The sequence below is a fragment of the Sceloporus occidentalis genome, unplaced genomic scaffold, assembly GCF_023333645.1.
Source record: "Sceloporus occidentalis isolate IW3139 unplaced genomic scaffold, rSceOcc1.0.p SCAF_2, whole genome shotgun sequence".
In the NCBI taxonomy this organism is placed as follows: Eukaryota; Metazoa; Chordata; class Lepidosauria; order Squamata; family Phrynosomatidae; genus Sceloporus; species Sceloporus occidentalis.
This window is the reverse complement of record NW_028316982.1, coordinates 59,487,126-59,515,042: the sequence shown is the minus strand read 5'-3', so window position 1 is coordinate 59,515,042 and position 27,917 is coordinate 59,487,126. Positions and strand designations below refer to the sequence as shown.

Genomic DNA, 27,917 nt, shown 5'->3' with positions numbered 1-27,917 from the left:
CAAAAGGCTGAGGTTTCTATTTTGGTGGATACACTTGTGGCATTTGTTAGGAATGTAGTATAATGGTACTTAAAATGCATGGTGAGACAAAGGCCAACAGCAACACTGAGGTCACTTCCTCTACTACTTCCCTTCCCACAAGATGCACCTTCTCCAGAGGATATTAGGAAACAGATTATTTATTTTTCTGGCTCCACACACATAGTGTGCAGGGATCCCGCCATCTCCACACACTACCTTACTGGGGCAACAATTGAGCTGGCCGTTACATCCTATTGGACACAGATGTTGGGACTAGGACTGTGCCAGCCCATTGAATGGCTAGCCCATAAATAAGGTCCTCCACTTCTGCCCACAGCCTTGCTGCTTTCAAGGATTTAGAAGACCCATGGATTCAAGCAAGGGCAAGTGAGACTATCAATCGTGATTTGCAATGTGTACCTTCACCTGCCAGGCGTCCCAAGCAGAAACCTGAAGAGCAAGAACACAGTGAATAACACTTAAAACATTCATTCAAATGTCTCTTCTCCAACTTCATGACATCTACACTGCATGTTAGCTACTTGCCTTTAAGCATCAAGGGAACTGGATGATTAAAACAATTATTTAACAAGAGAGAACATTTTGTCACAGAAGAGGTGGGAGTAGTGTGACTTTTGATCCACAATGTCCCTTATGCCCCCAGAAATAGACTTCTCAGTCACTTTCTGTTGAAAAAAATATTTGATCCAAAACATGCCCCCCCCCCTCTTTCCTCAGGGCATTTTGGGGCTAAAAATTGCGGGTGGGGGCAGTAGAAGGATATGTCCCCTAGGGAGCCAATATACCTCCCCAATAGTAGCTCATTCCAGTTCTACAGTGTTGTCAACTCTTACCACTCTCCTCGTGCTGTCACAGCTTCTTTTCGCACCAGCCGTTTCTTGTCATCCAAGGGTTTGGCTAATGCCTTAATCACCCGGGGCTTGTAGGGAATTACCTAACAGTAAGAAGAAAGCAGAATGAATGTGGTTCCCACAGCTTCTGCTGGAGGCAAGAGGAGAGAAAATGCAATAAGAATATAATGGCCAGAGAAAAGGACTGGCAAGTTATCACCCAAAGACAGACCCACCACTTACCACTGGGGTGGGCAAGGAGGCAAGTGCATGGAGGCACTGAAGAGCAGCAATGCGGATTGCCTACAATAGAAAAGTGGCAGGCATTTAGCCTTTCACACCAAGAAGGAAATGCCATCCCAAAAGGAAATGAGGGAGTACCACCTGCTTACCAAAAGGTCCCATATTACTCACCATAGCAGGACTGTCTGTCAGGTTGAGAAACTTGCCCACCAGTGTGTCAATATGCAGGCTCATGATATGAGGTGCATCAAGTAACAATGGCTGTAGACAGTGCAAAGTTGATAGCTGGACCACATGGTCAGGACATGACAAAGCTTCCAACAACAGAGATAACAACTGTGGAAATAAGAAATAAGGGAACGTAGTTCTACTACTGTATGCCAGTCAGAACAAATAACTATAGCTAGGAGTTCCTAGTGTCTGACCCCTTGGCTACAAAGTCTACACTCACCGAAGGCAACTCTGTCACAAGCACAGTCTTGGGCAGGTGGTTCAATATGTGAGACAGGGCTTTCAGGTAATTTGATTTCATGCCTAGGAAGAAGAGAAGGGTAGGTGCTCAGTCCTCTAGCCCAGATGAGTTTCTTCCAAAACGTTTTTTGCATACTTGGGGCTTGAACAGATTGCAATAGAGATTACAGTTAAAACTTCTTACTGCCAGTGAAGAAAACCAATTTCATTGAATCATTTCTGAATAAAAAAATTACTGCAGAGCCAGCTAATTTAGGATTGTGACCTTTCTTGCCTTCAGTTAATGTCAGACACTCTGACAGTACAAAATATTTGACAGGTACAAGCAAAAAAGTGCTTCCTTCTATAAGCAGTAAGATCAAAAGATATATTGGTCTAAGAAGAAAAAAAGCAGGTCCAGAATTTCAGTAACCTAAATCCTACTGTTAGTCCTGATTAGAGGAGACCTATTGAATCAACTGGATTTAGCTTATATATTAGCTCAACAACTTACACAGTGGGTTAACTCCAGCTGGCACTAACCAAAAGGTTTCTGACCATCATGTAATAATCCAGTGAGGCATTTTTTTGAAACAAGAAGTGACTTCCACTTGCTTTCTGTTGTGAAAAAATTGGGAGGTAAGAAATGTTAAAATTCTGAGGAACCTTAACAAGTTAGATCATTTTAACTCAGGGGTGGGTGACTGTCGAAAGGTTGGGGTCTGCATTAGTCCTCTAGGGGACCTTGGATGCCCAAACACACTCCAATTAAAAAGAAAAAGCCCCCCACACCCTCTAGGGGATACTTTGTGGCCATTTTAGTCCCAGAAGAGGCTGTTTTTTTAACAACAGAAAGCAAGTGGAGGTCACTTCTTGTTTCAAAAAATGCCTCACTTGGACCTAAACTGACTCATGATAGGTCAAAAATATGGTGGAAATGTCCCCCAGACATATTTGGGGGGTGGGGGGGTGGAGACTGGGAATGCACTTTGTCCACCCTAATTTACTGTATATACCCATGTGTAGGTCTAGAAATTCTGTTCACAAAACTGACCCAAAAACCTGAGCGTATTTTATCCATGGGTCAATCTAAGTACTGTACTGTAACTCATCAAAAAAGAAAAAAATCCCCTTCTCTGAGTAGAGTAGCAAAATGTGAGAGCTTAATCCATCCTAGGAGCACCTAAAAGAAGCCTGGTCCCCTTTACTCTCATCCATCCAGCCTTTAGGGTGAACACAAACAGATATGGCTGCCAGAAGTTTGTAAATTCTTTGGCATCATTTTCCTTTGGTTCATCCTTTATATCAGTGATTCCCAAACTTTGGTCTTCAAGGTTTTTTGGACTTCTACTCCCAGAAGTCCTAACCAGCTTAGCTAACAGTCAGGAAGTTTTACCCTTATCAACTTATCCAAGGCTTATATCAAAATCCATAATTTTGGCCCCAAAACCTGCCCTCATCTTGCAGTCAAGTGTATGTGGTAAGCATGGTGTCAGTTTTCTAATGCAGATGCTAGTATTGAGAAATGGGATACTGACCAGGTGCAGCTGCATGGAATCTTTGCACCAGTTGTGGCACACACTCTGTGAAGAAGCGCTGCCGGAACATGAGACGCACTTCAGCATGGCTGCTCTTGCCTAGAACATCTGGAGAATCAGCCATAAGCAACATAAAGCCATCACCCACTTTAGGGCCAAGGACCGAATCTTCCAAAAGCATAAGTAGCTGCAGGGCAAAAGTACAAGAGCCATCAACATGCAACAAGGGAGAGCAGTGCATTGGACTTCTTGATCATCTCAGCTCCTTCCTGAAGCTCACCTTGTTGGTTAGTTGAGTACATAGTGGGTGGTAGCGCAACAACAAAGCCTTGCAGACCTGCAAGGAAAGAAAGAAAAACTAGATTCTGTATCACTAGGCGAAAAAGTGGGTCAAAATGACACAAACTTACCCATAACAACAAAGTGAGGGCCTGGCTTTGATAGGAACCGTCATTCAAGCCTTGCTCCAGTTTGTTCATGGCTATTCCCAAGAGATCATCTAGCTGAGGCCCTGTTAAGGGGAGAGGCACAGTGACCGCCCATCGCTCCTCTCTCTCTCCTCATATCAATCAAGAAGCTTAATCCAACTCCAGCACAGGGATGTGATAACTACCAGAGCTACATCTCAGCCCCTCAGTGACTGACCTTTAATACAGTCTGCTCCAGCTATTACCTGCTGGGTGTTTGTTCACAAGTCCTGCAAAACATTTTGCAGCCGCTGTAGCAGTGAAGAGGCAGTCACAGGAGCAGCTCAGGGTTAGCAGTTCACGTAGCAACCGGTCTTGCTGAGGAATTGGAACCTACCAACAAACAAGGAGGAAGGGAAGGCATGCAGGTAACTGCAAATCTTCAAGCTATCCTCTGCTTCCCAGTACTACTTGCCTAGGCACTAGGTATAAAGACAATCCATTATTTCAGCCATTTTGCCCCCACAATCTCTGAAAGAACTCACATTCTTTGGCAACGAACAAACAAAGGCCATGAGGAGAGCAACAAGCCTTCCCTGGGCTACCACTGGACACTGCCCATCCTGTAAAGCAGATAACATCACATTCAGTTCAGAGACCATTTTAACCCCCTCGCCATTCCTCCCCAAACACAGCAAAAGCAGCAGCCCATTCACCCAATGTACCTCAAAAGGCTGGAAAGTGCTGGGAAAGCTGTTTCCAGAAAGGAAGGACAGCTCTCCATCAAGGAAGAGGGGTACCACTTTGGAGGCACTCTGAGCAGCCAACCTGCCATGAAGACACAAGAAAATAGAGACAGGGACATTGACTTACTGCACAAAACGAAGCAGCAAGGAATGTGTGACAAGAGGAACTGCTAGCTCTTCCCCATCAAAGAACTAAAGTCAGCCTAGAAGCTGACTTATCCAAAAGCAGAAGAAGTAAGACACACTGTAAGAGCAGAGACCAGGGAGAGGCAGGAAGTTACTCACTCTGGGCTTAAGTGTATACAAGCAGCACTGATGACTGGTACCATGGCTGACAAGGCTTCCTCCTTCAGCAGCACCTTGCTTAGCACTGTGTGACAATTCTCTGAGAGCCAAAAACACAAAACAAAACAAAGACCAATAAATAAATAAATGAGAGAAGATGGAGAATTCCCCTTTAATCTTACCTTTTCTTCAAAGCCAGGGGTAGCTCTCAAGATATTTTGGCCTACAACTCCATACCTAGCATAACTAATGGTGAAGGATTATGAGATTTGCAGTCCAAAAACATCTGGAAGGCCACAGCTGCCCACCTATGCCTAAAAGTGTGCTTTTTAATCTACCACGCTGTATAATGACAAAAAGTTCATAGAATCATAGAATCGCAGAGTTGGAAGAGACCACAAGGGCCATCCAGTCCAACCCCCTGCCATGCAGGAAATCCCAATCAAAGCATACCCAACAGAGCAGGGTGGTACCATATGACCCAAGTAGGCAAACTTGGTGCAAGATAAGGAGGTAAGCCCAGAACATTGAAAACAATGGATCTGGGCCCCCCAGCTTCATTCCCTTTGACTCAGGGTTGCAAAGTACACAAACAAAACTATTCCCATAATATACAGTAGGCACAGTTTTGGTTTAGCTTCAGGCAGTGCCTGAATGCAGAGAGGATCGTGCCTAGCTCCATGTATTACCTTGCATAGCAGCCTTCACTGCTAAGCCCAATAAGCAGGGCACCACAGCCTGGTGAAAGTACCAATAACTCTGAGGATCTTGCTGACATTTCAGTGCCACCTGCTGCAGACTCTGGCACACAGACACCACAAACTGGGTACTTGCTGGCATTGTGTCTGTCAAAACAAGAATATTAAAAAATAGTAGCCCATAGTATTAAAAAGCATCCTGGATAGGTTAGTAGTACCCAGATATCTGAAAAATGACTAATACATTGCCTGTTTGGGTGTTTATTTTATGCTCTGCTTCATAACCTAAGGTGGTCTTCTTGCTGAGCAAATGCCTACTTTGTTTCTCCTCTACACAAGTGAAAAATCAAGCCAGAAAGTCCTGTTAAATATAGTTTTGTGTTTCATTCAATCTGGGAAACTATACTTACTGCTTTAGAAACAAGTATATATTAAGCTTGCTTAATATATTGGTTTTTTCCAAAGCAGTTAACCATTTTCTGGTATGGATAAAATAGGAAGTTATACTTCCTGGTCTGAAAATCATTTTACTAGCTCATATAAACAGAGAAATAAAGTAGCTCTGTATATGACTTTAAGGCTCATACATCAATTTATTAAGCCACAATATGACTGAAGCTATAATCAACAAAACTATCATAGTCTGGCACCAATACACTGCAATATCTAAAAGCGATTCTAATCCCAAACTTCTTAACAACATATTATACACCTCCTGGTATTAAGTACAGCATTATGGGGCGGTAAGGGTCCAAAAGATTACCAAGTTCAAACTGCTGCCCTAAGAAAGAGTCTAAATATCTTTCTCTGTTAACAAGGGGTGGGGAAAGTATGGCCCATGGGCTCATGCCCCAGGCCTTTATAAAATCAACTTGAAGACCCCCAAGAGCCATTTTGTTTGTTCCATAATGCCCCCCAATGCTCTCTAGGGTGTATGGAGGACATTTACTCCACGTATTGCACACCCTGGGTCAATTTAGGCTCAGGAGATACTTTTTTTGAAACAGGAAGTGGCTTCCATTCACTTCCTACTGTTCAAGCTCTTCCTGGGGGAGGGGGGGAACCAAGCCTTCCACAGTAGCCCATCCCTACTCTAACACAAATTCAGAACCCTTGCAAGCACTAGACTACCTGCCCATCCCCACAGGCAAACATTCCAAGATTTTATCACGTACAATTCTTAAGATTACCTTTCTGAACCTGCTGGAGTTGCTGTAGGAGGACTGGAACAGTCTCTCTCACTATCCTTGGGTGAGTGGACACTGCTGCCAGGGCTTTCATATAACATTCCTGCTGGAGTGGATTGCTATCCTCCAGAACCTCTGAAACTGACAGAGCACAACAGTTAAATGGGGAGTTTGTCCAAAATGGTAGGGCATTGAGATAAGAACAGTAATGTAAGAAAGATTATCCCTTAAAACTAAACACTGCTCACTTTAATTTACTTACTTTGTTCAAGCCACAGCTGGAAGTGGCAGAGATGAAGGTTAAAGTCAACTTGATTGCAGATTCTAGCTACACTATAGATATAACTCATGGAAAGACACTGAACTCTTCTACTACACTAATGCTTATTAAAATAACATGGGGAGAAGAAATCTACATCCCCACAACACATCCCACTTGTATGCTATACCTGACTGCAATTCTTCCGAAAGCTTCTGAACAAAACACCTGCTGAAAGCTTCTGGATAGACAGGAGCCAGGGTACCACCAGCCTCCATTGCTGCCAAACTACAGGGGTAAAGGAGAGGGCAGATAAGAACTTGCTAGTCATTTACTGCCATAATCAGAACACACAGCTCTGATTATGCAATCAGGCCATCAAAAAAAAAAAACCTTCAGTCAATACCAATTAAAGTCTCATTCCCACTTTTATATCCGATTCCTGAAGTGATTCCTGAAACTGGTTCAGCAAACACAGTGGTTCCCACTATGTTTGCACCTGTTTCAGGAATTGGTTCAGGAATCAGCATGGCTCCTTGATAACCCATCTTCCCCGGCCATGCCTCCCTCCGTCCTCCCGGCCATACCTCCTTCCTTCCTTCCTTCCTTCCTTCCTTCCTTCCTTCCCTTCTTCTCTCCGTCTGGGAGATGACAACCCGTTGCTTGGCTGCTCCTTCTTCCCTGCCTGCCTGCCTGGTGGTGGCTTTGTGGGGCCCCGGTGGTGGCGATAGCTGTCAGGGCTTTGTGCTGTTGGCCCTTTCCTCCTCCTTCGTCGTCATCCTCCTCCTCTGTCTAATCCGCGCCGGATCCTTCTCCTCCGCCCGGCATGCCTCTGTCCTCCCAGCATGCCTCTGTCCTTCCACCCTGGAAGCCGGGTGGCAGAGAAGGATCCGGCACAGATCAGACAGCGGGGGAGGATGACAACGAAGGAGGAGCACCGAGCCCTGACAGCCACCACCACTGCTGAGCCCCCGCAAAGAAACCAGCAGCCAGACAAGCAAGAAGGAGCAACCAGGCAATGGATCATCGCCTCCCGGGGTAGAGGAGGGAAGGAGAAAGGAGGAGGAGGAGAAAAGGAAGGAAGGAAGGAAGGAAGGAAGGAAGGAAGGAAGGAAGGAAGTTTTGCCCGGGAGGACAGAGGGAGGCATGGCCGGGGCAGAGATGGGCTGCCAGAGCAGATTTGAATTTGCACTAGTTCCCACTGGGCTGTATCAATTTGAGAATAAATAGCTAGTGTCTTTTTGACACGGGTTAAATGGGTCAAAACCATGCCCCCCTTTTTGAATCGCTTCAGTGATTAGGATTAAGTACGAACCATGGTGGTTTAAACAAGATCGTTTCGATTCATGATCCAGTTTAAACAATAGTGGGAATTAGGCCTAAAACGTTTAAAAACTCACTACAGTGCAGCAGGTACTAGGGGGATGTCACAATGCCAAATAAAGGATGGTTAACCCTACCTTTCTCAGTAATGTCCTCCTTGTCAACTCTTCCACTGCATTTATGCTCTTGTTAGGAGGCCTTTTCAAAGTCTCAGTACAATATGGTAAAGTGTGTGTGTGCGGGGGGGGGGGGGATCCCTCATCTACAAATACTGGTCAGAGATAAGGCCAGGAGGAAGCTTGTGGGCAAAATGGGGACCTCATGTAGACCACAATGGGACCACTACCAAAAGGTTCCTCAAACTTGATGGTAAGAAACAACCAAAAAACATTTCTGGGAAGTTGAAGTGGCTGCTGAATCTCTTGCCCTGACAGAGGGCCTCATATCCTACCTGGTCTGGGAATCTGTTTCATGCAGGATGAACTGTGCAAGGTGGTTTACAAGCATCTCCACATCGAGGGGTGCCAGGAGTCCTGAAACAAAGAAGAGAGACTGAGCCACAGTTTTTTTCTTCTCATGCAACAGAACTCTGACAATTTTGTCATAATGCATACCATTTCCTATAGAATGTGTAAAGTGTATACAGTGTAAGCTTACACAAAGTGCGCTCCTATCCTATAGAGTTCAACTTTCTGGCTGCACACACATAACAAGTCAGCTTGTATACTAGGATAGGTAAACAGTGGCACCTCCCTACCATTCCAGGGGAAAATCTCTGGAAAGTACCCAATCCTTCCACGGCCTCCTGGGGATACCACAGAGCCCGACATACCTTGCAGTGACCCTAAAAAGGTAAGAGCCTGGATCCCAACCAGCTGAAGTTGCACATTGGGCTCAGTGACTGCAGAGAATACCATGGAACACAGAGATGCTTTGGAGAGAAGCAGCGGACTCTTGTCTGCAAAGAGATATACATACACATCCAGTGTAAGGTGCTTGTGTCCCAAGCACTGGTGGCCAAGGATTATAAAATACTTGCAGGAATAGTTGACCCTTCCTATCCACAGGACTTTGGTTTGATTCCCCCCATCCATGGATTTAAAAAAACATAGTCACGTCCCATGTTATTCAATAGTGGTGACATGTCTGTGGAAGCATGGTGATCTGCAGCCAGTGAAATGCACAGATTGCTAGTCTGCTGATATGAAGTGTCTACTGTACTACAATAACGATGAGCTTGAATTTCTTTCCAAGGTTCTGACAGGACTGCAAAAAGAACTATATTTACTTATTTGTTTATTCATAGTATTGTAGTGCCTCTCAACTTACCAGGGTCCCCAAGGCAATCTACATGGGTAAAAATATGAAATGCATGACTGAAACCAATTTAAAACAAACTGAAACTCCTCTTTAAAAGTAGTTCTAAAACCACAGCCAGTTAAAAAGCAGCTGCAAACAGTCAGAAGACCCAGTCCCAATGTTTATAACCAAAGGCCAAGTGAAATGGCACAGTGTTTGCTGCATGACAGTAACTCATAAGAGATGGGGCCAGCCTGACTTCCTTGGGAGAGAGTTCCGCATCTGAAGTGCTTCTACAAAGAGCCCTGTCATGTATACACATTACCCTAACTTCGCAGGGCCTCTGCTGAAGATCTAAGATTTCAGGCAGGCTCCTATGTGAAGCGGTAGTCTTTCAGATAGTCTTTCAGATACTTCCATTAGATAATGGAGCAATGAAAACCTCTACAAGTTATGAGCTACCAGTAATGCAACACAAATGACAAAAGGCAGGATTCATGACACAGGACAGCAGTTTTCAAAGGTTGCTCCAGTGGATTCACATCATCACCCAAAATTCTATGAGTACTGTTTTTGCTTCAGTGGAACAGAGACCACAGTCCCAAAAAGTCATTGGATCTGCTTTTTCCCCCAGCCCCTCTGTTACCCCAACAACCCCACTAATTTTTTTTAAAAAACTTTTTGAAAAAAACCCACATTTTCTCCATCTTTTCCCCTCCATTCAGCCATTTTAGGTCCAAGAGAAGCCTTTTTTGCAACTTGAAATCAATGAGAAGTTAACCTCTGGTTGAACAAAAAAGCTCCTCCTGAAGCTAAAATATTGGGGGAGGGAATGCAAAAATGCTGCAAACTGCCCAACACGCCCCCTAGGGAACACAAGAAAGTCAAAATGGCAAAATGTAAAAATATTTTGGGAGGGACACAGCAGGAGGATGCCATCCTCCAATGTCCTAAATAGGAGCCAGCTTGACCCTTCAACCCTTATCAGTTGCTCACTCCTATCCTATTTCAAGACATGCTACTGTCAAGGTTCCATGGATAAAGACATCTGCTCTCTGCACACAGACAATTGTGGACAACCTAGGAATATTTTAGCCTCATGTTGCTGCTGAAAAGTAGTCTTGCTAGTAGGATATTATAATACTACAAGCTTCACCTGCCTTAGGAAGTAATAAGGGATCATCTCACCTTCCTCTGCAGGACCCCACTTTTGCCGCAGCTCCAAGAAACCAAGCAGCACCTCCAAGATTGTCCTGTGCTGGCTACTCTACAAGAGATCAAGAGGATGGGCCAGAGGGATCAAGAGTATATTCTAAAGACACAGAAGAACAGACACAGTCTGCAGGCCACTGCCATACATGGGCTTCCAGCCTAATCATATATTTGGGGTAGAGGAATCTCCCACTAATCATCTTCTAATACAGAACTAGGATAGCCCACCACTACTGTCGTTACTCTTCAACACATGTGAGTTCAATTCTCATTTATCCTCACCTGCATATGTTTGGTGTACTCTTCCACCAGCAAAGGAAGTACACTACTTGTAATCTGGTAATACGCCCGCAAAGAGCCCCCTGCAGCTGCTTGCAAAAGCTTGGCACTGGGCCAGACCAGTTTCATGTCAGGCTCACACAGATGGTGTCTGCAATCTGAAATAAACAAGACAACTTGGAAGAAACAGCAAGGTTCTGCTAAAATCCTACCAAGAAACAGGAAGACTTTATTCCACCAAACTAGGAACTGCACAAAACATCAGAACCTTCACTGTTATGCCGGATTATTAATACATCTTTGAGGGAAGGGCAATTTCCATCTGATTTAAAATTGGCCATTGTTAAACCTTTATTAAAAAAGCCCTCCCTCGACCCCCTGGTACATAATAATTATCGGCCAGTGTCGCTGCTGCCATTTTTGGGGAAGGTGATCGAGAGGGCGGTTGCAATCCAGCTTCAGTCGGTCTTGGATGAAACGGATTATCTGGACCCATTTCAAACTGGCTTTCGGGCGGGTTACGGGGTTGAGACGGCCATGGTCGCCTTGGTCGATGATCTCCGTCTGGGCATCGACAGGGGAAGCGTGTCCCTGTTGGTGCTCTTGGACATCTCAGCGGCTTTCGATACCATAGACCATGGTATCCTTCTGGAACGCCTGGCTGAGGTGGGAATTGGCTGGTACTTCCAGGGCCAGCCATATAACACCAGTGTTAAAAGACCTCCATTGGCTGCCCATTCGCTTCCGGGCACAATATAAGGCGTTGGTGATTACCTATAAAGCCCTAAATGGCTTGGGCCCGGGATACCTGAAGGACCGCCTCTCCCCGTATATTCCGTCCCGCACCCTCAGAACATCTGGGCAGCAATTACTTAGGGTACCGGGGGCTAGGCTCACCTCCACTATGAGGAGGACTTTTTCCATCGCCGCCCCGGCCCTTTGGAACACGCTGCCCACAGAGCTCCGCTCGGCCACCTCCCTGGCCCAATTTAGAAAGGACTTAAAAACCTTTCTATTTCAGTCTGCATTCCCCGAATAAAATCCTAATAGACCTCCCTTCCTCTTTAAGAGCAAGAGGATCGGCTAACGGGGCTTTTAGTTTATTTTTATTTTACTGTATGTATTTTTATATTAATGTGTGTTGTTTACTTGTATTGTTTTATCCTGTTGTGAACCGCCCTGATCTTTGGAAGGTGCGGTATAGAAATAAATTTTTTATTATTTATTAGTGTAAAATGTATTCCCTCTGCCTTCCTCCCCATCTATTTCAAGCAACCTCCATCCCTTCCTCCAGTGCTGTTAGCCAATGGATGGCTGCAACAACAAGACTGGCCCTTTAGGAGGTTTCCTGCAAATAGGATGTTATGGGTAAAAATGGAATGCTTTTCACAGGATTGGAAAGTGACTTGAAAAGGTAGGTCACTCTAGGGGTTACCTTGCAGAATGCCTCTAAGAAAGGAATCAAGAAGATCCTCATCATCAGAACTGAGCACTAAACGGGACAGACAAGTTGATAGAGCATTCAATGCTGACAGACCTTCTGCTTCAATCTTCTCACTTGCTGTTTGGAACACCTGTAGCAGGGTAGAAGAGAATCCACTGTACACTGCAACTATACACTGCTCTCATCAAACTGGGCACAGTCCCAATCCAGAACTCAGTGTTTTAAAAAAAAAGTCCACAGGCCATACACTAAATCTTGGTTCTTTCTATCTGTCTCTTAATATTATCTCCAAACATTAAACCACTTCAACACTTCACTGTAGGAACTATATAATTTTTCATGTGACTCTTACAATGCCCCCCCCCCCCCCCCATCCACCAGAAAGACAGAAAAGGACGAAATACTAGATGCACTTTCCTGAGAAATACAAAACATCCTTCTTTTGGAACACTTATTCCTACCTCCCTACGCAAGGATGACCAGAGGCTGGGTAGGAATTCCTTCAGCTCTTTCTGTCCATAGATTGTGCAGGCAGCACTCTGTAGGAAAGCCACAAAGATGTCATCAGGAGGATGGATTAATTAGCAGTTAAGAAGCTGCAGTATCTGTCAAAAATAACCACCACTCCTTGAGTCAGCATAAATAATATAGGGAACTCTAAAGAATGAGCCAGTGGACTGGGACCTTCAACCAAGGTAAAACAATTTTTTTCTTCTTAAATTTGGATTGGATTAACATGTTTACCTCTACGCCTACCAAATTATTCCTGATGCAAAAACATGGAGGCTTCTTGAGAAATCTATACTTCTCTGCCTACAAAGAGGCCTGTGGCCTCACAGGAATGGAGACAGATTGGATTGCAAGAGAGGAATCCTTGTTGAAATGCAAATGGACTTTAAATTTTCTGGACTTTGAAGATCTCCCAATTTCATATGGCCAGAAGGCGGAGGAGCCAGCCTGCAAGAGATGCCCTCCCTATACCGTTTTAACGAAAGACAGAAATAACATAATGCAGCCATCTTACTAACATCTCCAATTTTTCTCCTGTTTGGTTTGTAACATCTTGCCTGATGAAGAAGCCAGTGGAACTTCAAAAGCTTGCAACAAATATATTGTGCATTTCAGTTGGACAATAAAGGTGTCACTGTTTGGTAGATTTTTGTTTGCATAAATCCCAGTTAGAGATAGAGGACAAAGCTTGATGCCTGCACTGGGGAAAACTAGAGGCACACAGAGGACTGTGGGTAATCCACTATAGGTAATTTTCATTCAGTGCTCTTACCAAGGTTTGCAGTGAGTCCAGTTTCGCACTTTGTACATCTGAATCCATTTTCTCAATAAGCAAAGGAAGCAGGAACTATGGGAGGAAAAAAAGATGGTAAAAGCTTCAAAATACTTTGGGAGTAGAACATTTGCTTGAAATCCGTACCATTTTATATACTGTAAGTAATATTAAGCCTATAGAAATTCATATTTCCACAACTTTCTGACTTGACTGTAATCCAAGAAGAGGCAAAATGCAATCACCAAAGGGAAGAATCTGCCAAAGGGCATCTATGGTCTGAAAGCAAAAGTTTGAAAAAACAGTGTGGAGAAAATTTAGAAGGATCAGAAATGAGACAAAATTTGTCTGGTTAAAAATAATAATAAATGTAAGCCGCCCTGATAGCCATTAGGGCTGAAGGGCGGGATATAAATACCTAAATAAAAAAATAAAAATAAATAAATGAAGGAAGCCTATTTCCCCACATCTACTCAAACCATATCAAATCCGACAACACCAATAGGCTCAAGTCTTAAAATTATCTGTAATTTTCTTTACAATAATTGGATTAAATGGATTTTTTCAGCTCCAGTGATATCTGCATATATGAAAATTTACTGCCACTATTTAACAGACTGATCTCTGGTCAGGACCTTCAAATCAAGAAGAAGAGAAAGCCCACAGGACCATGGGACCTAGAGCAACTGGACACTTGAGTTGTCTTACCTCTGCAAAAATGGGGGTAGAGGTCAGCACTGCCCGCAGGCTGACAATCAAGTCTCCTCTCTGGATTCCATGAGGATCATTGGGGGGCTGTAAGAGAATCAGAAATGGAAAACTCCTGTATATTCATGGAAGTCTCCCTCCTTAAGTAAAGCTGGCCACATAAATACTCAATTCCATGCATTAGATGAACCCTCCTACTCTGCAAACATATCCTACAATAAGAACTGGTTAGAAGTAAAGAAAGGACATGCCACCAGATTAAGTTACTCACAGGGTTAAAGTCGATAGGGAAGTAGCAGGAAGTCACTTCAAAAAGTTCTTCTGCAAAGGGCCCTGGAAAGTTGAAAACAGTATGGAGTCTATCAAGTGGCCAATCCTGCCAGACCCTAGTTTAGGCTAACTCAAAACAAGAGAACAGCGGCTCAGAAGCTTTAGGATTAGACCCACTGCCAGCCTGTCTGATGCTACCATTTTGACAAGCCACAAAGCTAAGGAAAATTAGTTCTGGGGCTTGAAACCAGAAGCCCTGTAGTTCAGGTTCAATACTTCCTAAGCTAAGCATATGTCAATAGGCTTCCCATGTTCAAGGTCTGCCCTGCCAGTGGCATCTTCAAATGTAACAGGTGCTGTAAAAAGACCAACTAACTCACCGCCATAAGCTCTCCCATTTTATGATCTGGCTGGCAAGGACTTGGACTTACCTAGTGCATAGCCGTTTACAATTATATCTCGTACAATCTGGAATGCTATTAATAGGTTGCGCGGATCTTTCTCTCCATCCATTACCTGGATGAAACCAAAGGTGAAATCAGCACCCAAACTTTTCAGCTCTGTGGAAGAAAGCAATTGATAAACAAGTTTCCAGAGTTTTCAAAAGGATGTTTGACATCCCCCCTTTCCATAGCTGCCCATCTTACCTGCCTCTCGGTTGCTCATGAAGTTAGTGATGATACTGTAGACTGTATGGCGATCCAGCTGCAGCAAAGACTAGAAGATGAGAAAAACACAGTAATATTATACAAATATCATTTATACTTTAGAGATTCTTATTTTTGTTGCTACCTTTCCTAATTAATTTTGTTACTTTTTTTCTATTATAATTTTGTACTCTGCTGCCAAGCACCTAATTTGATAGAAAGAAAACCACACAATACTAAAGGAAACACAGAGCTCTCCCTCATACTCACACTCTGCAGAAGGCCAGAAATACTCAACAAATCATAACACCTCCCCTTTATTTTTAGTTTCAGGGACACTATAAATGATTTTCTGTCCCATGTGAAACATAAGATGCCTTTTGGCTTGATATAAATGTATACATCAGAATTTGTATATATCATGGAGATACATTTTATAGTCCTAATAATTTTAGATTTAATCCAAAGGCCCAACTTGTTTATCCCAACTGCCCTGTTCAAATAGGGTCAGTATTTTTGTTGAAAGTTAAGGTAATGATTTGCCAAAGGGTATGGTGGAGACAGATTTGAACCAGTTTTGAAGTATCCAGTACATCCAGTTCTAAAGCATGATATGTCGGGCCATGCTGCATTACATACATCAGAGTTACTGAAATAATTAAGAGTACTGCTTCCCATCTAATACTGGTAAAGGATGAAAACAAAAGTGTAGCTTGCATGGGGTAAGTCTACTTAAGGAAGTATATACGTAGCAGATTCTATAATGCTAACTACAGAGGCTGGAGTGATAGTACTTGGAACCTCTAAACGGCTTAGACCTTAAACCTGTACTTCAATTCTCTTGAGACTAAGAGCGTATGAATAAGCAAGGACAAACTAAAAAATAACTACCTGCAATGCATCACTGCAGGCCAGAGCAGGCACAGATGCTACATTAATCAGCTCACTACAAATGATGTTAATAGGAAGGCAGAGGTAAAGGTCACTTGAAGGAAATACAAAGTCCACATGAGGGACTCTTGAGGGCTTCCTATGCTCACCTGGACATGGACCTCCTGGAAGATGGCTTTCAGAACAGAAACTGCCAGGCCTGGAGCCAATACTTCACACATACTCTGGAGACAAGACAAATGATGGTAACCACAAGTGTCTACCTTCAGAAATTGCAGCCTATAGCAAGAAGCTCACCTAACACCATTTGGTAAAATATCAGGACTAAATTCTCCCCCCAATGTCAATGAACAATTTAAATTAGCAGTGTGACTCCACCTTGAGAAAATAAAGAAAACAAATATGTATTATGAAATCTGATCTTTATATGTCTGGAAAAGGCAAGGAAAAGATTCCCGTTTCTCCATTATCTATTACAGTGGGCCTTTGGTATTCACTGGGGTTTGGTTCCAGGATCCCCCGTGGATACCAAAATCCATGGATGCTCAAGTCCCATTAAATACAGTGGTGTAGTAAAAATGTGTCCCTTATATAAAATGGCAAAATCAAGATTTGTTTTTGGGATTTTATATATCAAATAATATATATATATCAAGCCGTGGGTGGTTGAATCCATGGATACAGATGATATGGAGGGCTGCCTGTACTTTAAAAGCTCATTTTTGCAGCAGCTTTTACTGATCTCAGTTAGATGAGACACAGCTATTATTCTCCTGTCCTAATGTCCTTCAGAGGGAGAGAGGCAGGCCAGCTCCATTGGGCCTAGCCCAAATAAGATGAAGAGCCTTCCCTCCAGCCCATCCACCATCATCCAGTTTCACAGGGAGAGAGGCAGGCCAGATCCATTGGGCCTAGCCCAAAGTAAAATGAAGAGCTGTCTGTCCAGCCCATCTGCCATGGCCATGGCTACAGAGGGGCAGAAGAACCAATGAACTTGATCCCTTCCCCACTATCATTCCCTTCTCTTTTTGTGTCATTTCTTTTTAGATTGTAAGCCTGAGGGCAGGGGACTGTCTAAATCAGGGGTCGGCAACCTCCGGCCCGCGGGCCGATTGCGGCCCGCGGAGGCCTGCCGACTGGCCCCTGGCTGCTGTTGCCGCTGCCGCGATCGCCCGTCACGACTTTTTGCCGCTCTGGGCGCCGCCATTTTGGGTGGCAAAATGGCGGCGAAGTCTCACGCGACCTTCCCTGCCATTTTGGGCGAAAAAATGTCGGCACCCATAGCGGCCTCTGGGGCTATCGGCGCCACCATTTTGCCACCCAAAATGGCAGCGCCCAGAGCGGCGAAAAGCTGCGATGGGCGGCAGCGGCGGCAGGCCTCTAGGAGGCCCGCTGCCGTCTCTGGTGCCCTCCAGGAGGGCTCCGAGGGCGGCAGGGGGCCTCTGGAAGGCCCTTTGCCGTCTCTGGGGCCCTCCAGGAGAGCTCCGAGGGCGGAAGAGGGCCCCTGGGGGGCCCTTTGCCGTCTCTGGGGCCCTCCAGGAGGGCTCCGAGGGTGGCAGGGGGCCTCTGGGGGGCCCATTGCCGTCGCTGGGGCCCTCCAGGAGGGCTCCGAGGGCAACAGGGGGCCTCTGGGGGGCCCTTTGCCGTCTCTGGGGCCCTCCAGGAGGGCTCTGAGGGCAACAGGGGGCCTCTGGGGGGCCCTTTCCCATCGCTGGGGCCCTCCATGAGGGCTCCAACGGCGGCAGGGGGCCTCTGGGAGGCCCGGTGCCGTCGCTGGGGCCCTCCAGCGCTGGCGGCCCCCACCAGCTTTTTGCCGCTCTGGGCGCCGCCATTTTGGGCGGCAAAATGGCGGCGAAGTCTCACGCGACCTTCCCTGCCATTTTGGGCAAAAATATGTCGGCACCCATAGCGGCCTCTGGGGCTATCGGCGCCACCATTTTGCCACCCAAAATGGCAGCGCCCAGAGTGGCGAAAAGCTGTGATGGGCGGCGGCAGGCCTCTAGGAGGCCCGCTGCCGTCTCTGGTGCCCTCCAGGAGGGCTCCGAGGGCGGCAGGGAGCCTCTGGAAGGCCCTTTGCCGTCTCTGGGGCCCTCCAGGAGAGCTCCGAGGGCGGAAGAGGGCCCCTGGGGGGCCCTTTGCCGTCTCTAGGGCCCTCCAGGAGGGCTCCGAGGGTAGCAGGGGGCCTCTGGGGGGCCCATTGCCATCTCTGGGGCCCTCCAGGAGTGCTCCGAGGGTGGGCCAGGAGGGCTCCGAGGGAGGCAGGAGGCCTCTGGGGGGCCCTTTGCCGTCTCTGGGGCCCTCCAGGAGGGCTCCGAGGGCGGCAGGGGGCCTCCGGGGGGCCCTTTGCCGTCTCTGGGGCCCTCCAGGAGGGCTCCGAGTGTGGCAGGGGGCCTCTGGGGGGCCCTTTGCCATCGCTGGGGCCCTCCAGGAGGGTGGCAGGGGTCCTCTGGGGGGCCCTTTGCCGTCTCTGGGGCCCTCCAGGAGGGCTCCGAGGGCGGCAGGGGTCCTCTGGGGGGCCCTTTGCCGTCGCTGGGGCCCTCCAGGAGGGCTCCGAGGGCGGCAGGGGGCCTCTGGGGGGCCCTTTGCCATCTCTGGGGCCCTCCAGGAGGGCTCCGAGGGCGGCAGGGGGCCTCTGGGGGCCCTTTGTTGTCTCTGGGGCCCTGCAGGAGGGCTCCGAGGGCAGCAGGGGGCCTCCGGGGGGCCCTTTGCCGTCGCTGGGGCCCTCCAGGAGGGCTACGACGACGGCAGGGGGCCCCTGGGGGGCCCTTTCCCGTCGCTGGGGCCCTCCATGAGGGCTCCAACGGCGGCAGGGGGCCTCTGGGAGGCCTGGTGCTGTCGCTGGGGCCCTCCAGCGCTGGCGGCCCCCACCAGCTTTTTTGCCGGTCTCTGACAGGGCCTGGGGCCCCGTCAGGGGCCAGCAAAGATGGGGAGGCCTGGCCCCCCGAGGGTGGAAGCTCCGCCCCCGGCATGTGGCCCCGCCCCTGGAGGGTGGAAGCTCCACCCCCGGCACACGGCCCCGCCCCGGAGGGTGGAAGCTCAACCCCCGGCATGTGGCCCCGCCCCAGAGGGTTGAAGCTCCACCCCCGGATTCGGCCCCCCAGTCGCCTGAGGGACAGCAACCCGGCCCCCGGCTCAAAAAGGTTGCCTACCCCTGGTCTAAATAAAAAAAAACTGTAAGCTGCTCTGAGAGCCTTTGTGGCTGAAGAGCAGGGTATAAATACTCTAACTAACTAAATAAAGGCTCTTCACTTTCCTACTACTAAGTAGAAGGATAATGGAACTGCTGTCAATAGTGCTGCAAATGGATTTCTTATTGCTAATAGTGACAATCAGAAAAAATTCTCACCAGAGCTTTGAGTCCATGCAGCACAGATGGTATGACAATGTGATGATCTTTTAGCCGGTTCTCGTAAAACAAGACAAGGTGGCTTACTGGAACAGACAAATATCATCAGACTACAGTAGTTAAGTGACCCTTTACACTACAAATAAAGATCTCTATGACACTAGCACCACAACATCTGAAGGTATGGTGCACAATATTATTGTAGATTACTTGACATTACTGCCAAGCTTCCCCACACTTGGCTCTTCGCTTATAAGTTAAAGAGTTAATTGGGGACATCAGGTAGATTTAAATACAAATATACAATGCCTACAACCAAGAAAACCATCAGGAACAGGCCATCTAAGAGGGAAACTACAAAGTAATGAAACATCTAAGATCATACATCATGTAACACATTCCCCCAAGCAGCTGCATAGCTCAGTGCACGCCTGATCATAAGTTCTTAAGACTGAAACTACAGAAAATTAACAGGGAATATGCTGTTCATATAACTCTGAGACACAGCATGAATAGATGCTCCTAGGAGAACATTCAGTGACAGGCACTGTCAGGAAAAACACAGATGCAAAACTCTTGGTTTGAAGCAGCTTATAGGCATTTGAGGGAAACCAAACAGAAGTCTCCAATCTAAGACAGACATAATTTTAACTGTCTATTGTTCAACCATCACCTTTTTGTCTCACTAAAACCTACTGTCCTATCAAATTAAACAGGACCCCAGGTGCCTCATTAAGGAAGTATCTTGCACCATTATATCCATCATGTTCCTATATTCTTCCAAATGAAGAAAAATACTACTTGTCAAGCATGGAACAACTAACAGTAGCATATTACATCTAGATGGAAGATCAGGAAGATCAAAACTACCAGAACACTCACAAAGTCCTCTGTTAAATTAATCCTCAGTTTAATCACCCTAGGGCAAGGATAGGTAACCTAGAATGATTCAGATATTATGGACTGCAAGTACCATAAACCCAATCAGTATGTCAAGGGTGAGGAAGCATGGCACCTATAGTCCAAAATCACATGAGGGCATTAGTTGCCTGTCCTTGTCTTAAGGACTTTCGATTAACCTGTTTACATCCCACTTACTCAATGAGACTGCCTATTGCATGTCAAAGACCACTGACTCATGGAGCCATATTCATGTTCCTTCCCCTGCTCCTCCCTAGCGATCACAGTACTGAACATAATCCTTTGAATGCATAAGCCAGTTCTTTGCAACAAGTGAGAAGCCAGTTTGTCTACTGTACAGTTAGTACACATCCTACCTTCCTGCTCTCGGAGAAGAGGATAACACTGCATGAGGACTTCAGAGAGCATTTGAATGCCCCGTGTACGTATATGAGGGTCTGCATTCTCAAGAGGAGATCTGTATTAGAAACAAAAAATATAGGAAGGTTTCAAGGGCAATATAATATGGAAGGAAGAGAGAAGGAAATATATATATTAAGCAGGATACACAGTGGCTAAAAGGAAGAACTAGCAAGAGTGCAGCATTCATTAAGGACACCCAGTAAATTAACTCCCAAAGCAGCTCTTCTCTTCCAAAATACTATGCAATTGATGGAAACATCAAGAAACTATGAAGCAGGAAGTCTTCAATTACATGATGTAGCTGAATTTATTTTTCTTTACAGAGATAACAACATGCTAAACACCATCACTACCAAACCTACAGAACCATTCCAAAATCACAGGAAACCTAGCTTAATCTTCCAGGTCCCCTTCTTTTTTTTTTTAATAAACTAATTTTATTGTAGAAGATCAATCAAAACAATATACATACATTATATAAGAACAAACTTGCCCAGGCCCCCTTCTTAAAGAGAGGGAGCGATCAGGCAGACCCAGCAACATCAGGGACTGCCTGAAGGACAAGACTTCTCCCTCCTTTAACTGTCACCTCGTATTTTGTATTGTATTACAATTTTTACTGTACACCACTATGATCATTGCGGAATAGCGGTCTATAAATAAAACATATTATTATTATTATTATTATTATTATTATTAGAAATTTATGCTCTACAGTCTACAAATGGCATCTAGGGAACAGGTGTCAAACACCAAAAGAATAGAGGTTTCGTGTGACTGCAGCCATGCAAAAATGTATTGTAGAAACTAGCATATATTCCTCTTAGACAGTTGTTGCCTGGTGTTCCACTTACCCCAGGTTTTCCACAACATCTAAGATGGTACAGGTTCCAGCTTTGACTCCTAAGAGAAGAAGCATCAAAGGTTAAATTCCATTTTGTAGCTTATTATATCAGATAGGCAGCATTCCTTAAAACAAATTTAGACATGGGAATACGTTTAGGTTAAGGACAGTGCATTTTTCCTGAGCTCAGTGGCAGAGAATATATCTCACATAGAAAATGCCACTCTTTGGCACCTTCATTTTTATACAAGTTTCCATGGGGCAATAGTTCTACTTTGTTAATATAATGGAGCTTTATATAGTCATGTGTTGAAAAACATTTCTCTTAGTCTTCCAAATAATCCTCCAAAACCTGCCACTCTGATAAAAAAAAACCCTAGTCTCCTGGACACTGGCAAAGTTAGGATAGAGGCTGTATTTCTGTGCTGGGTACAGTGTTAGCCGCCACAATTGTTCTCAGAGGGGCGGGATACAAATAAAATTTTATTGTTATTATTATTATTAGAAGTGGTAGCTTCCCATGATTCTAGCAGCTTACTTGTTTTTTTTATAGAGGAACAACTGTTTCTTTTCTGTCAGCTCACTTACTTGCCTTTGACTATCAGTCTTTTTAAAAAAAACAGATTCATTTTGTATCCAAATGAGAGGTCATTCAGATGTCTTTTTTTAGTGCAACAATGCAAATAATCTCACACATTCAAGGTTTGTTATTTACACTATGGAACCACATCAATGCACATCTCTGCAAGTTCAGTTGCTTACATACACAAGCATTTGAATAAAGATGGAGTCGACAATGCGAATGCATTTGGAACATGTTCAAGGCATGCAGCATTTTATTCAAGAGTTATTCGCATTGGTTATTCACACTACTGACGATGCAGATCTTTTTTAAAAACTTGGGAAAAAAACCAATATTGATTATCCTGGTTTAAGTGAGTTTCTTGGTGGCAGCCCCCCCCCCCCTTTAATCAGGTGTATTTGGGATGCATGTGAACAATGGAGATTCAGCCTGGATTCATCCTGGATTATTTTCACAGTGTGAATAATCCTAGAGTGGAACATACCTTCATCTGCTCCTCACAACCTCACTGCTTCTCCCTCAGCAAAAGCAAGTACTACAGTGTCATTGTGACAGTCCTGTCTAATTTCCTGATGCCTGAAGAGGTAGCTGGGATGTTTTTGCAGTTCCAGCCAGAAAAAAAAACAATTGCTGCTAAACATGCTATTTCTAGGCTCTTAAGAAGGGCCTGTCTGCTGTAGCACTGTAGCCTGGCCGTGCTCTAGCAGTAGGAAAAGGATATGTAAAGTAATGAAGTAAGCAAACAGACATGCCCAGCAGGAATATAGCTCACCTGCAAGAGTGAGCTATATATGAACCTCAATGTGTAACCTAGTTTCGCCTTGTCTCTAAGATACCTTGCAGAACATTTCATTCATGTGTGCCCTAGACCAATAAAAAAAATTATTAGCCACATGGTCACTTTGCTTCTTTAATGCTAATTAAATATTACAGAACCTACAAGAAAGTAAATAAAAGCCACAGCAATGGCTGCCAGTGAGCAAAGCACACGAAGCTTACAGCTTTTCATCTGGGTTTACTTATTGTTGTTGTTTTTCTTCTACACAAGTCCATAAGAGCTGGCAGAAAATTACGTGGTTTTTTTTTTAATATACAAGACCAGGATACAGACATTAGCTCACAGCAAGCACTACCTACCCTGCTCTCACCTCAAACAAACAGCAAAGTACACTTTCTTTTTAGCTCAGAAAAGAAACAGCTGTCAACATGTCCAATGAAATGCAAGCCACCATTTTCATCAGTTTTCAAGTTAGAAATTCTAGTGCTGGCTGCCCACCTGAATCAAGTGACTTAGCTTCCATCTGAGCACCCAGAAGACAAAAGAGCTAAGATAGCAACTGTCATTAACAATGTATTGCGTTGCAGCAGCAGTGTGGATAACTGCATATGTAACACCTTGACCTCTGTTCCTCAAGTGTAGGAAAGACAGCAGGTCTCACAGCACCCTTAACACAAACAGCACTACATGCAATGTGAAATGGCACTGGCTCATTTTGGCCTTAGAACTGGAGAATTTCCTCACAATGTACTTCAGCCTTATATGTAGAATTGTGAGATAAGTTTTAAATTGAGCAAAACTTGATTTTGCTATAAATAGGGGGTTTTATCACTGAAATTTAAACTGTCACTCATACTTCATGCAAATGTGATGTTTCAACTAGAATTCAGGAAAAAATACATTTTAAATTACTTTGAAATTCAAGGAACAAATCACACATCCAGAAAAATTAATTGAAACCAACAAGCCCTTGATAATAATCTTATCCCTGCTGAGCAAATAATCCAATTACCTCATTAGCAATGGAGAGAGCTATGTAAAAGAAATGAAAGAAAAACCATGAGGCAACCTGTCACTTGAAAATACTGTGCAATTTCCCTTTCAATTTACAATAAAAGCGAATGACAGGGAAAGTGCAGAAAGAGCACACAATTTCTTCAACTACCCAGGTTTAGCACAGTTCTGTTAAGTAGCAGATAGAGTACGTTCTAACCAAAGAAAGAGCTGTGAGACTGATTTCCTAATGTGTCTCTGTGAAATGCAGGAGCACCATGTTCCCAAAACCATGTCTTTAAGGGTGATCCTGAAGCAAATTTAGACAGCTTCTTTTTAAGAAGGAGGTCACAGAATTCCTTAATACCACTTCTCTTTATTCGTCTCATCTCTATTTGAGGTAGCTAATACAATGCTAACTCTGCTCAGTGTATTACTGGCCTCACTAGTAAAGCTTATTTTGTGTGCAGCAGACTCAGTAGGCATCAAACTGGTCCAAGGGAGAAGGCACATGAGGGTTCCTATATGTTGGAAGAAACAGACCTGCAAGGAAACATTGGATGTTTGAACACTGCCATAGTGCCCACCAACACACCCTCATATAAAACAAGCAGGGGCTGAATATAATCCATGTCCTCGTGTTTCTTTGGACCACTGGCAGTACAAAGTAGCCCACAGAGGAAAACTGCCCACGCAACTACTGGTGGTCAAAGTTAGGTCTACAGACGCAGCACCATTCAGTCTAAGACTTAGCAGAGGAGCAGGTCAGTTGGACCATCAAGCATGCTGCTTTCTTTCTCTCACACAAGGATTCTTTAGATTACAAGGGAAGCTGCGTCTTTGCTACTTAAGACATGAAAGGGTTGCAGGGTTAAGAGCCTGGTCCTTTCCCACCAGAAATATGGCAACACCCTCTCTGCTTCAGCTTTCTAGTTGAAGCAGATCTGTTGCAGCAGCTATCTCTGGGCCAGGAGTAAACAGTACACACACCCAAAAGCAGATAAATTTCATCTGCCTTTTGATGTTCTTGTTGTGTGCCTTCAAGCTTTTTCAGACATATGGCAACCCTATGAAGTTTTCTGGGGCTGAGAGTATGCAACTTGCCCAAGATCATCCAATGTGTTTCCAGGGCTGAACAAGTAATCAAACCCTGGTCTCCAGAGTTGTAGTCCAAAACTAGAGCTATTACAGTAGGCTGGCTCATCTGCCCTTGGATACTTATTCACAATCCTCCCCCCCCAAAAAAAATAATCCCGTTTGGGACCGCTTTAACTGCCCTGGAACAGTGCTAGGGAAGTCTGGGAACTGTAGTTTGTCAGACATTTAGTCTTCTCTGTCAGAGAGCTCTGGTGCCACAATAAATTACAATTCCCAAGATTCTCTAGCACTGAGCCAGGGCAGTTAAAGTGGTCTGCAGTGTGTTTTGGACCTCAGTCAGTCTTTCTGCCATGTGCTTGTTTCTACTTTCCTAGTAAACAGCATGCCCACGTACCCACTCTCAGTTTCAAAGGACTGTCCACTGTTGCAGCTGGCCCTTTTGTAAATGCCTTTTTACAAAGGGCCAGCCATATACGAATTCAGTGTGATGTGGTAGTTACATCTGCTGGAACAGAAGATATAATGAGGTGAAATACATGAAATACATGAAATCTATGAAATATCTGTGTAAGCAGAACTCTCAATAGACCACATGCACAACTGGTCCTGTACTGATGGGAGACTTGACCCATTTCCCAACCTATCGGGAAAAAATACAAGGCAAAACTTGCCTCCATATTCTCATTTAAGCAAGCTTTTTAATGCTTAAGTAGGAAAGGTTTTTAATGTAGATGTATGTTTTATCTGTTTTTAATTTTTGTATGTTTTTAAATCTGTTTTATAGTGTTTTAATGTGATGTTTTTTATTTGTCTTGAACTTGTTGTAAACGTTTTTAATGTGTTATGGAAGCCACCTTGGGTCTCAGCCTGGGAGAAAGGTGGCATATAAATAAAGTAAACAAAATAAAACAAAAATGGACTGATTACATGCTAAAGCAGTACATCTTTTTTTAATAAACAAAAATTTTTTATTCATACACTACATCGAGGAGGTGGCACAACATCTGCACATAAATGTAAAAATGGGTCCCAAAAGTAAAATATTTTGAGGTTTTTGGTAGCTCTGAAGCAGTCCATCTTGATGCCTTGATGAGTGCTTACCACACCACAAAAAGCCATCTGAACTGAGACTTAAATCTGCAGATCTTCTCACAATGAATAGGAGCATGTGCATATTGAAGAAAATATCTCAAAATCATTTAGATGTGGATTAGTCAGCTCTTTAACCCCTTTTTGGTATTCACAGCATGAATGGAGTGTACACCACAGGTTTTCTTGTGTTTTTAGAGTTTTATGGGCAAGTGAAACTGATTAGTGAACAAAAGAGAAGAGAAACTATCCTCCAGAAAAACCAAACCTGGTATTGTGTTATGCAGAGGCCTGATCCATTTCTTCAGACTCAGACACTGCTGCATTCATGGTTTTCTCTCTAGCCACCCTTGCGACAACAGCCTCCTCATGCCCATCTCAACATATTTATTCCTTCTTATTACCATCTGAAACAAGCCGGACGGAAATGGCTTCTTACTTTGCCCCAATCAATAATGCCATGCATCACACCTTAAGACTATAATGATCAATTACAGGAAAAGAGACTCCACCTACACATTAGGAAGAGCTTCCCCCCCCCCCCCCCCAACAGAGAAATAGGCTGCCTCAGGGGTCCAAAACACACTATAGAAATAATCCAGTTCTGGCTCAGTGCCTTCTCTGCTCCAAAACATGCTGCAGAAATAATCCAGTTTGACACCACTTTTAACTGCCCTGGCTCAGTGCTAGGGAATCGTGGGGATTATACTTTATTGTGGCACCAGAAATCTCTGACAGAAAAGGCTAAATGTCTGCCAAAACTACAGGTCCCAGAATTCCCTAGCATTGAACCAGGGCAGTTAAAAGCGGTCTCAAGATGTATTATTTCTGCAGTGAGTTCTGGATCATTATTGAGATGTAACTAAGGTCCAAAACACACTGCAGAAATAATCCAGTTTGAGAACGCTTTAATTGCCCTGGTTCAATGCTAGGGAAGACTGGGAGCTGCAGTTTTGTGAGACATTTAGCCTTCTCTGGTCCAAAACACATAGAATCATAGAGTTGGAAGAGACCGCAAGGGCCCTCCAGTCTTTATTCTGCCATGCAGGAACTCTCAATCAAAGCACTCCCTGTGACAGATGGCCATCCAGCCTCTGCTTAAAGACCTCCAAGGAAGGAGACTCCACTACACTCTGAGGGAGTGTCTTCCACTGTCGGACAGCCCTTACTCTCAGGAAGTTCCTCCTAATGTTGAGGTGGAATCTCTTTTCCTGGAGCTTGTATCCATTGCTCTGGGTCCTAGTCTCTGGAGCAGCAGAAAACAAGCTTGTTCCCTCCTGAATATGACATCCCTTCAAGTATTTAAACAGGGCTATCGTATCACCTCTTAGCCTTCTCTTCTCCAGGCTAAACATCCCCAGCTCCCCCACACTGCAGAAATAACCCCGTTTGAGAGAGCTTTAACCTCCCTGGCTCAATGCTAGGGAAGACTGGGAATTAGAGTTTATTGTGGCACCAGAGCTCTCTGACAGAGAAAGTTAAATGTCTGACAAAACTACAGTTCCCAGGATTCCCTAGGATTGAGGCAGGGCAGTTGAAGCGGTCTCAAACTGGATTATTTCTGCAGTGTGTTTTTGGACCTTAAGATTCCTTTCCTCCAAAACATGCTCCGATTCCCCCTAGCCTTCCCTCTCCTTTTCCCCATAGCCTCCCTCGCCTCCCTCCCAAGGGGCCCCACAGACCCTTCCCACCGTTGCCTGGCCCTGCCCTGTACCTTCCGCCGCCTCCCTGGCCTCGCTCTCCGGCTCCCGGCCCAGAAGAGACGGGGATGGAGGCGCCCCCTTCCCCTCTCCAGCCCCACCGGCCGCCATGATGGCCTGCGA

General features: G+C 44.9%; 1 protein-coding gene across 3 annotated transcripts; it reads right to left on the bottom strand.

The window, feature by feature from the left end:
• Positions 1–161: 161 nt before the first annotated feature.
• MMS19 (MMS19 cytosolic iron-sulfur assembly component) lies at positions 162–27,917 on the bottom strand. Of its 3 annotated transcripts, none has more exons than XM_089509657.1 (31): positions 27,809–27,917; positions 21,564–21,612; positions 20,664–20,764; positions 19,387–19,472; positions 16,190–16,264; positions 15,150–15,219; positions 14,934–15,062; positions 14,504–14,565; positions 14,233–14,319; positions 13,525–13,599; positions 12,704–12,781; positions 12,234–12,372; positions 10,802–10,956; positions 10,496–10,574; positions 8,841–8,966; positions 8,460–8,541; positions 6,876–6,973; positions 6,430–6,567; positions 5,231–5,386; positions 4,542–4,641; positions 4,236–4,338; positions 4,056–4,133; positions 3,777–3,903; positions 3,514–3,614; positions 3,384–3,440; positions 3,104–3,290; positions 1,567–1,649; positions 1,287–1,451; positions 1,116–1,175; positions 876–976; positions 162–471 (listed from the first exon to the last, which is right to left on the bottom strand). In XM_089509657.1, exons 1-31 carry the CDS (start codon positions 27,903–27,905, stop codon positions 444–446), a joined length of 3,072 nt encoding a protein of 1,023 aa, XP_089365783.1. In that variant the 5' UTR covers positions 27,906–27,917; the 3' UTR covers positions 162–443. The 3 variants fall into 3 exon arrangements, with proteins under 3 accessions (XP_089365783.1, XP_089365784.1, XP_089365785.1); XM_089509658.1 differs by having other exon boundaries at positions 6,430–6,561; XM_089509659.1 differs by lacking the exons at positions 162–471; positions 876–976; positions 1,116–1,175; positions 1,287–1,451 and adding an exon at positions 2,080–2,183 and having other exon boundaries at positions 1,564–1,649.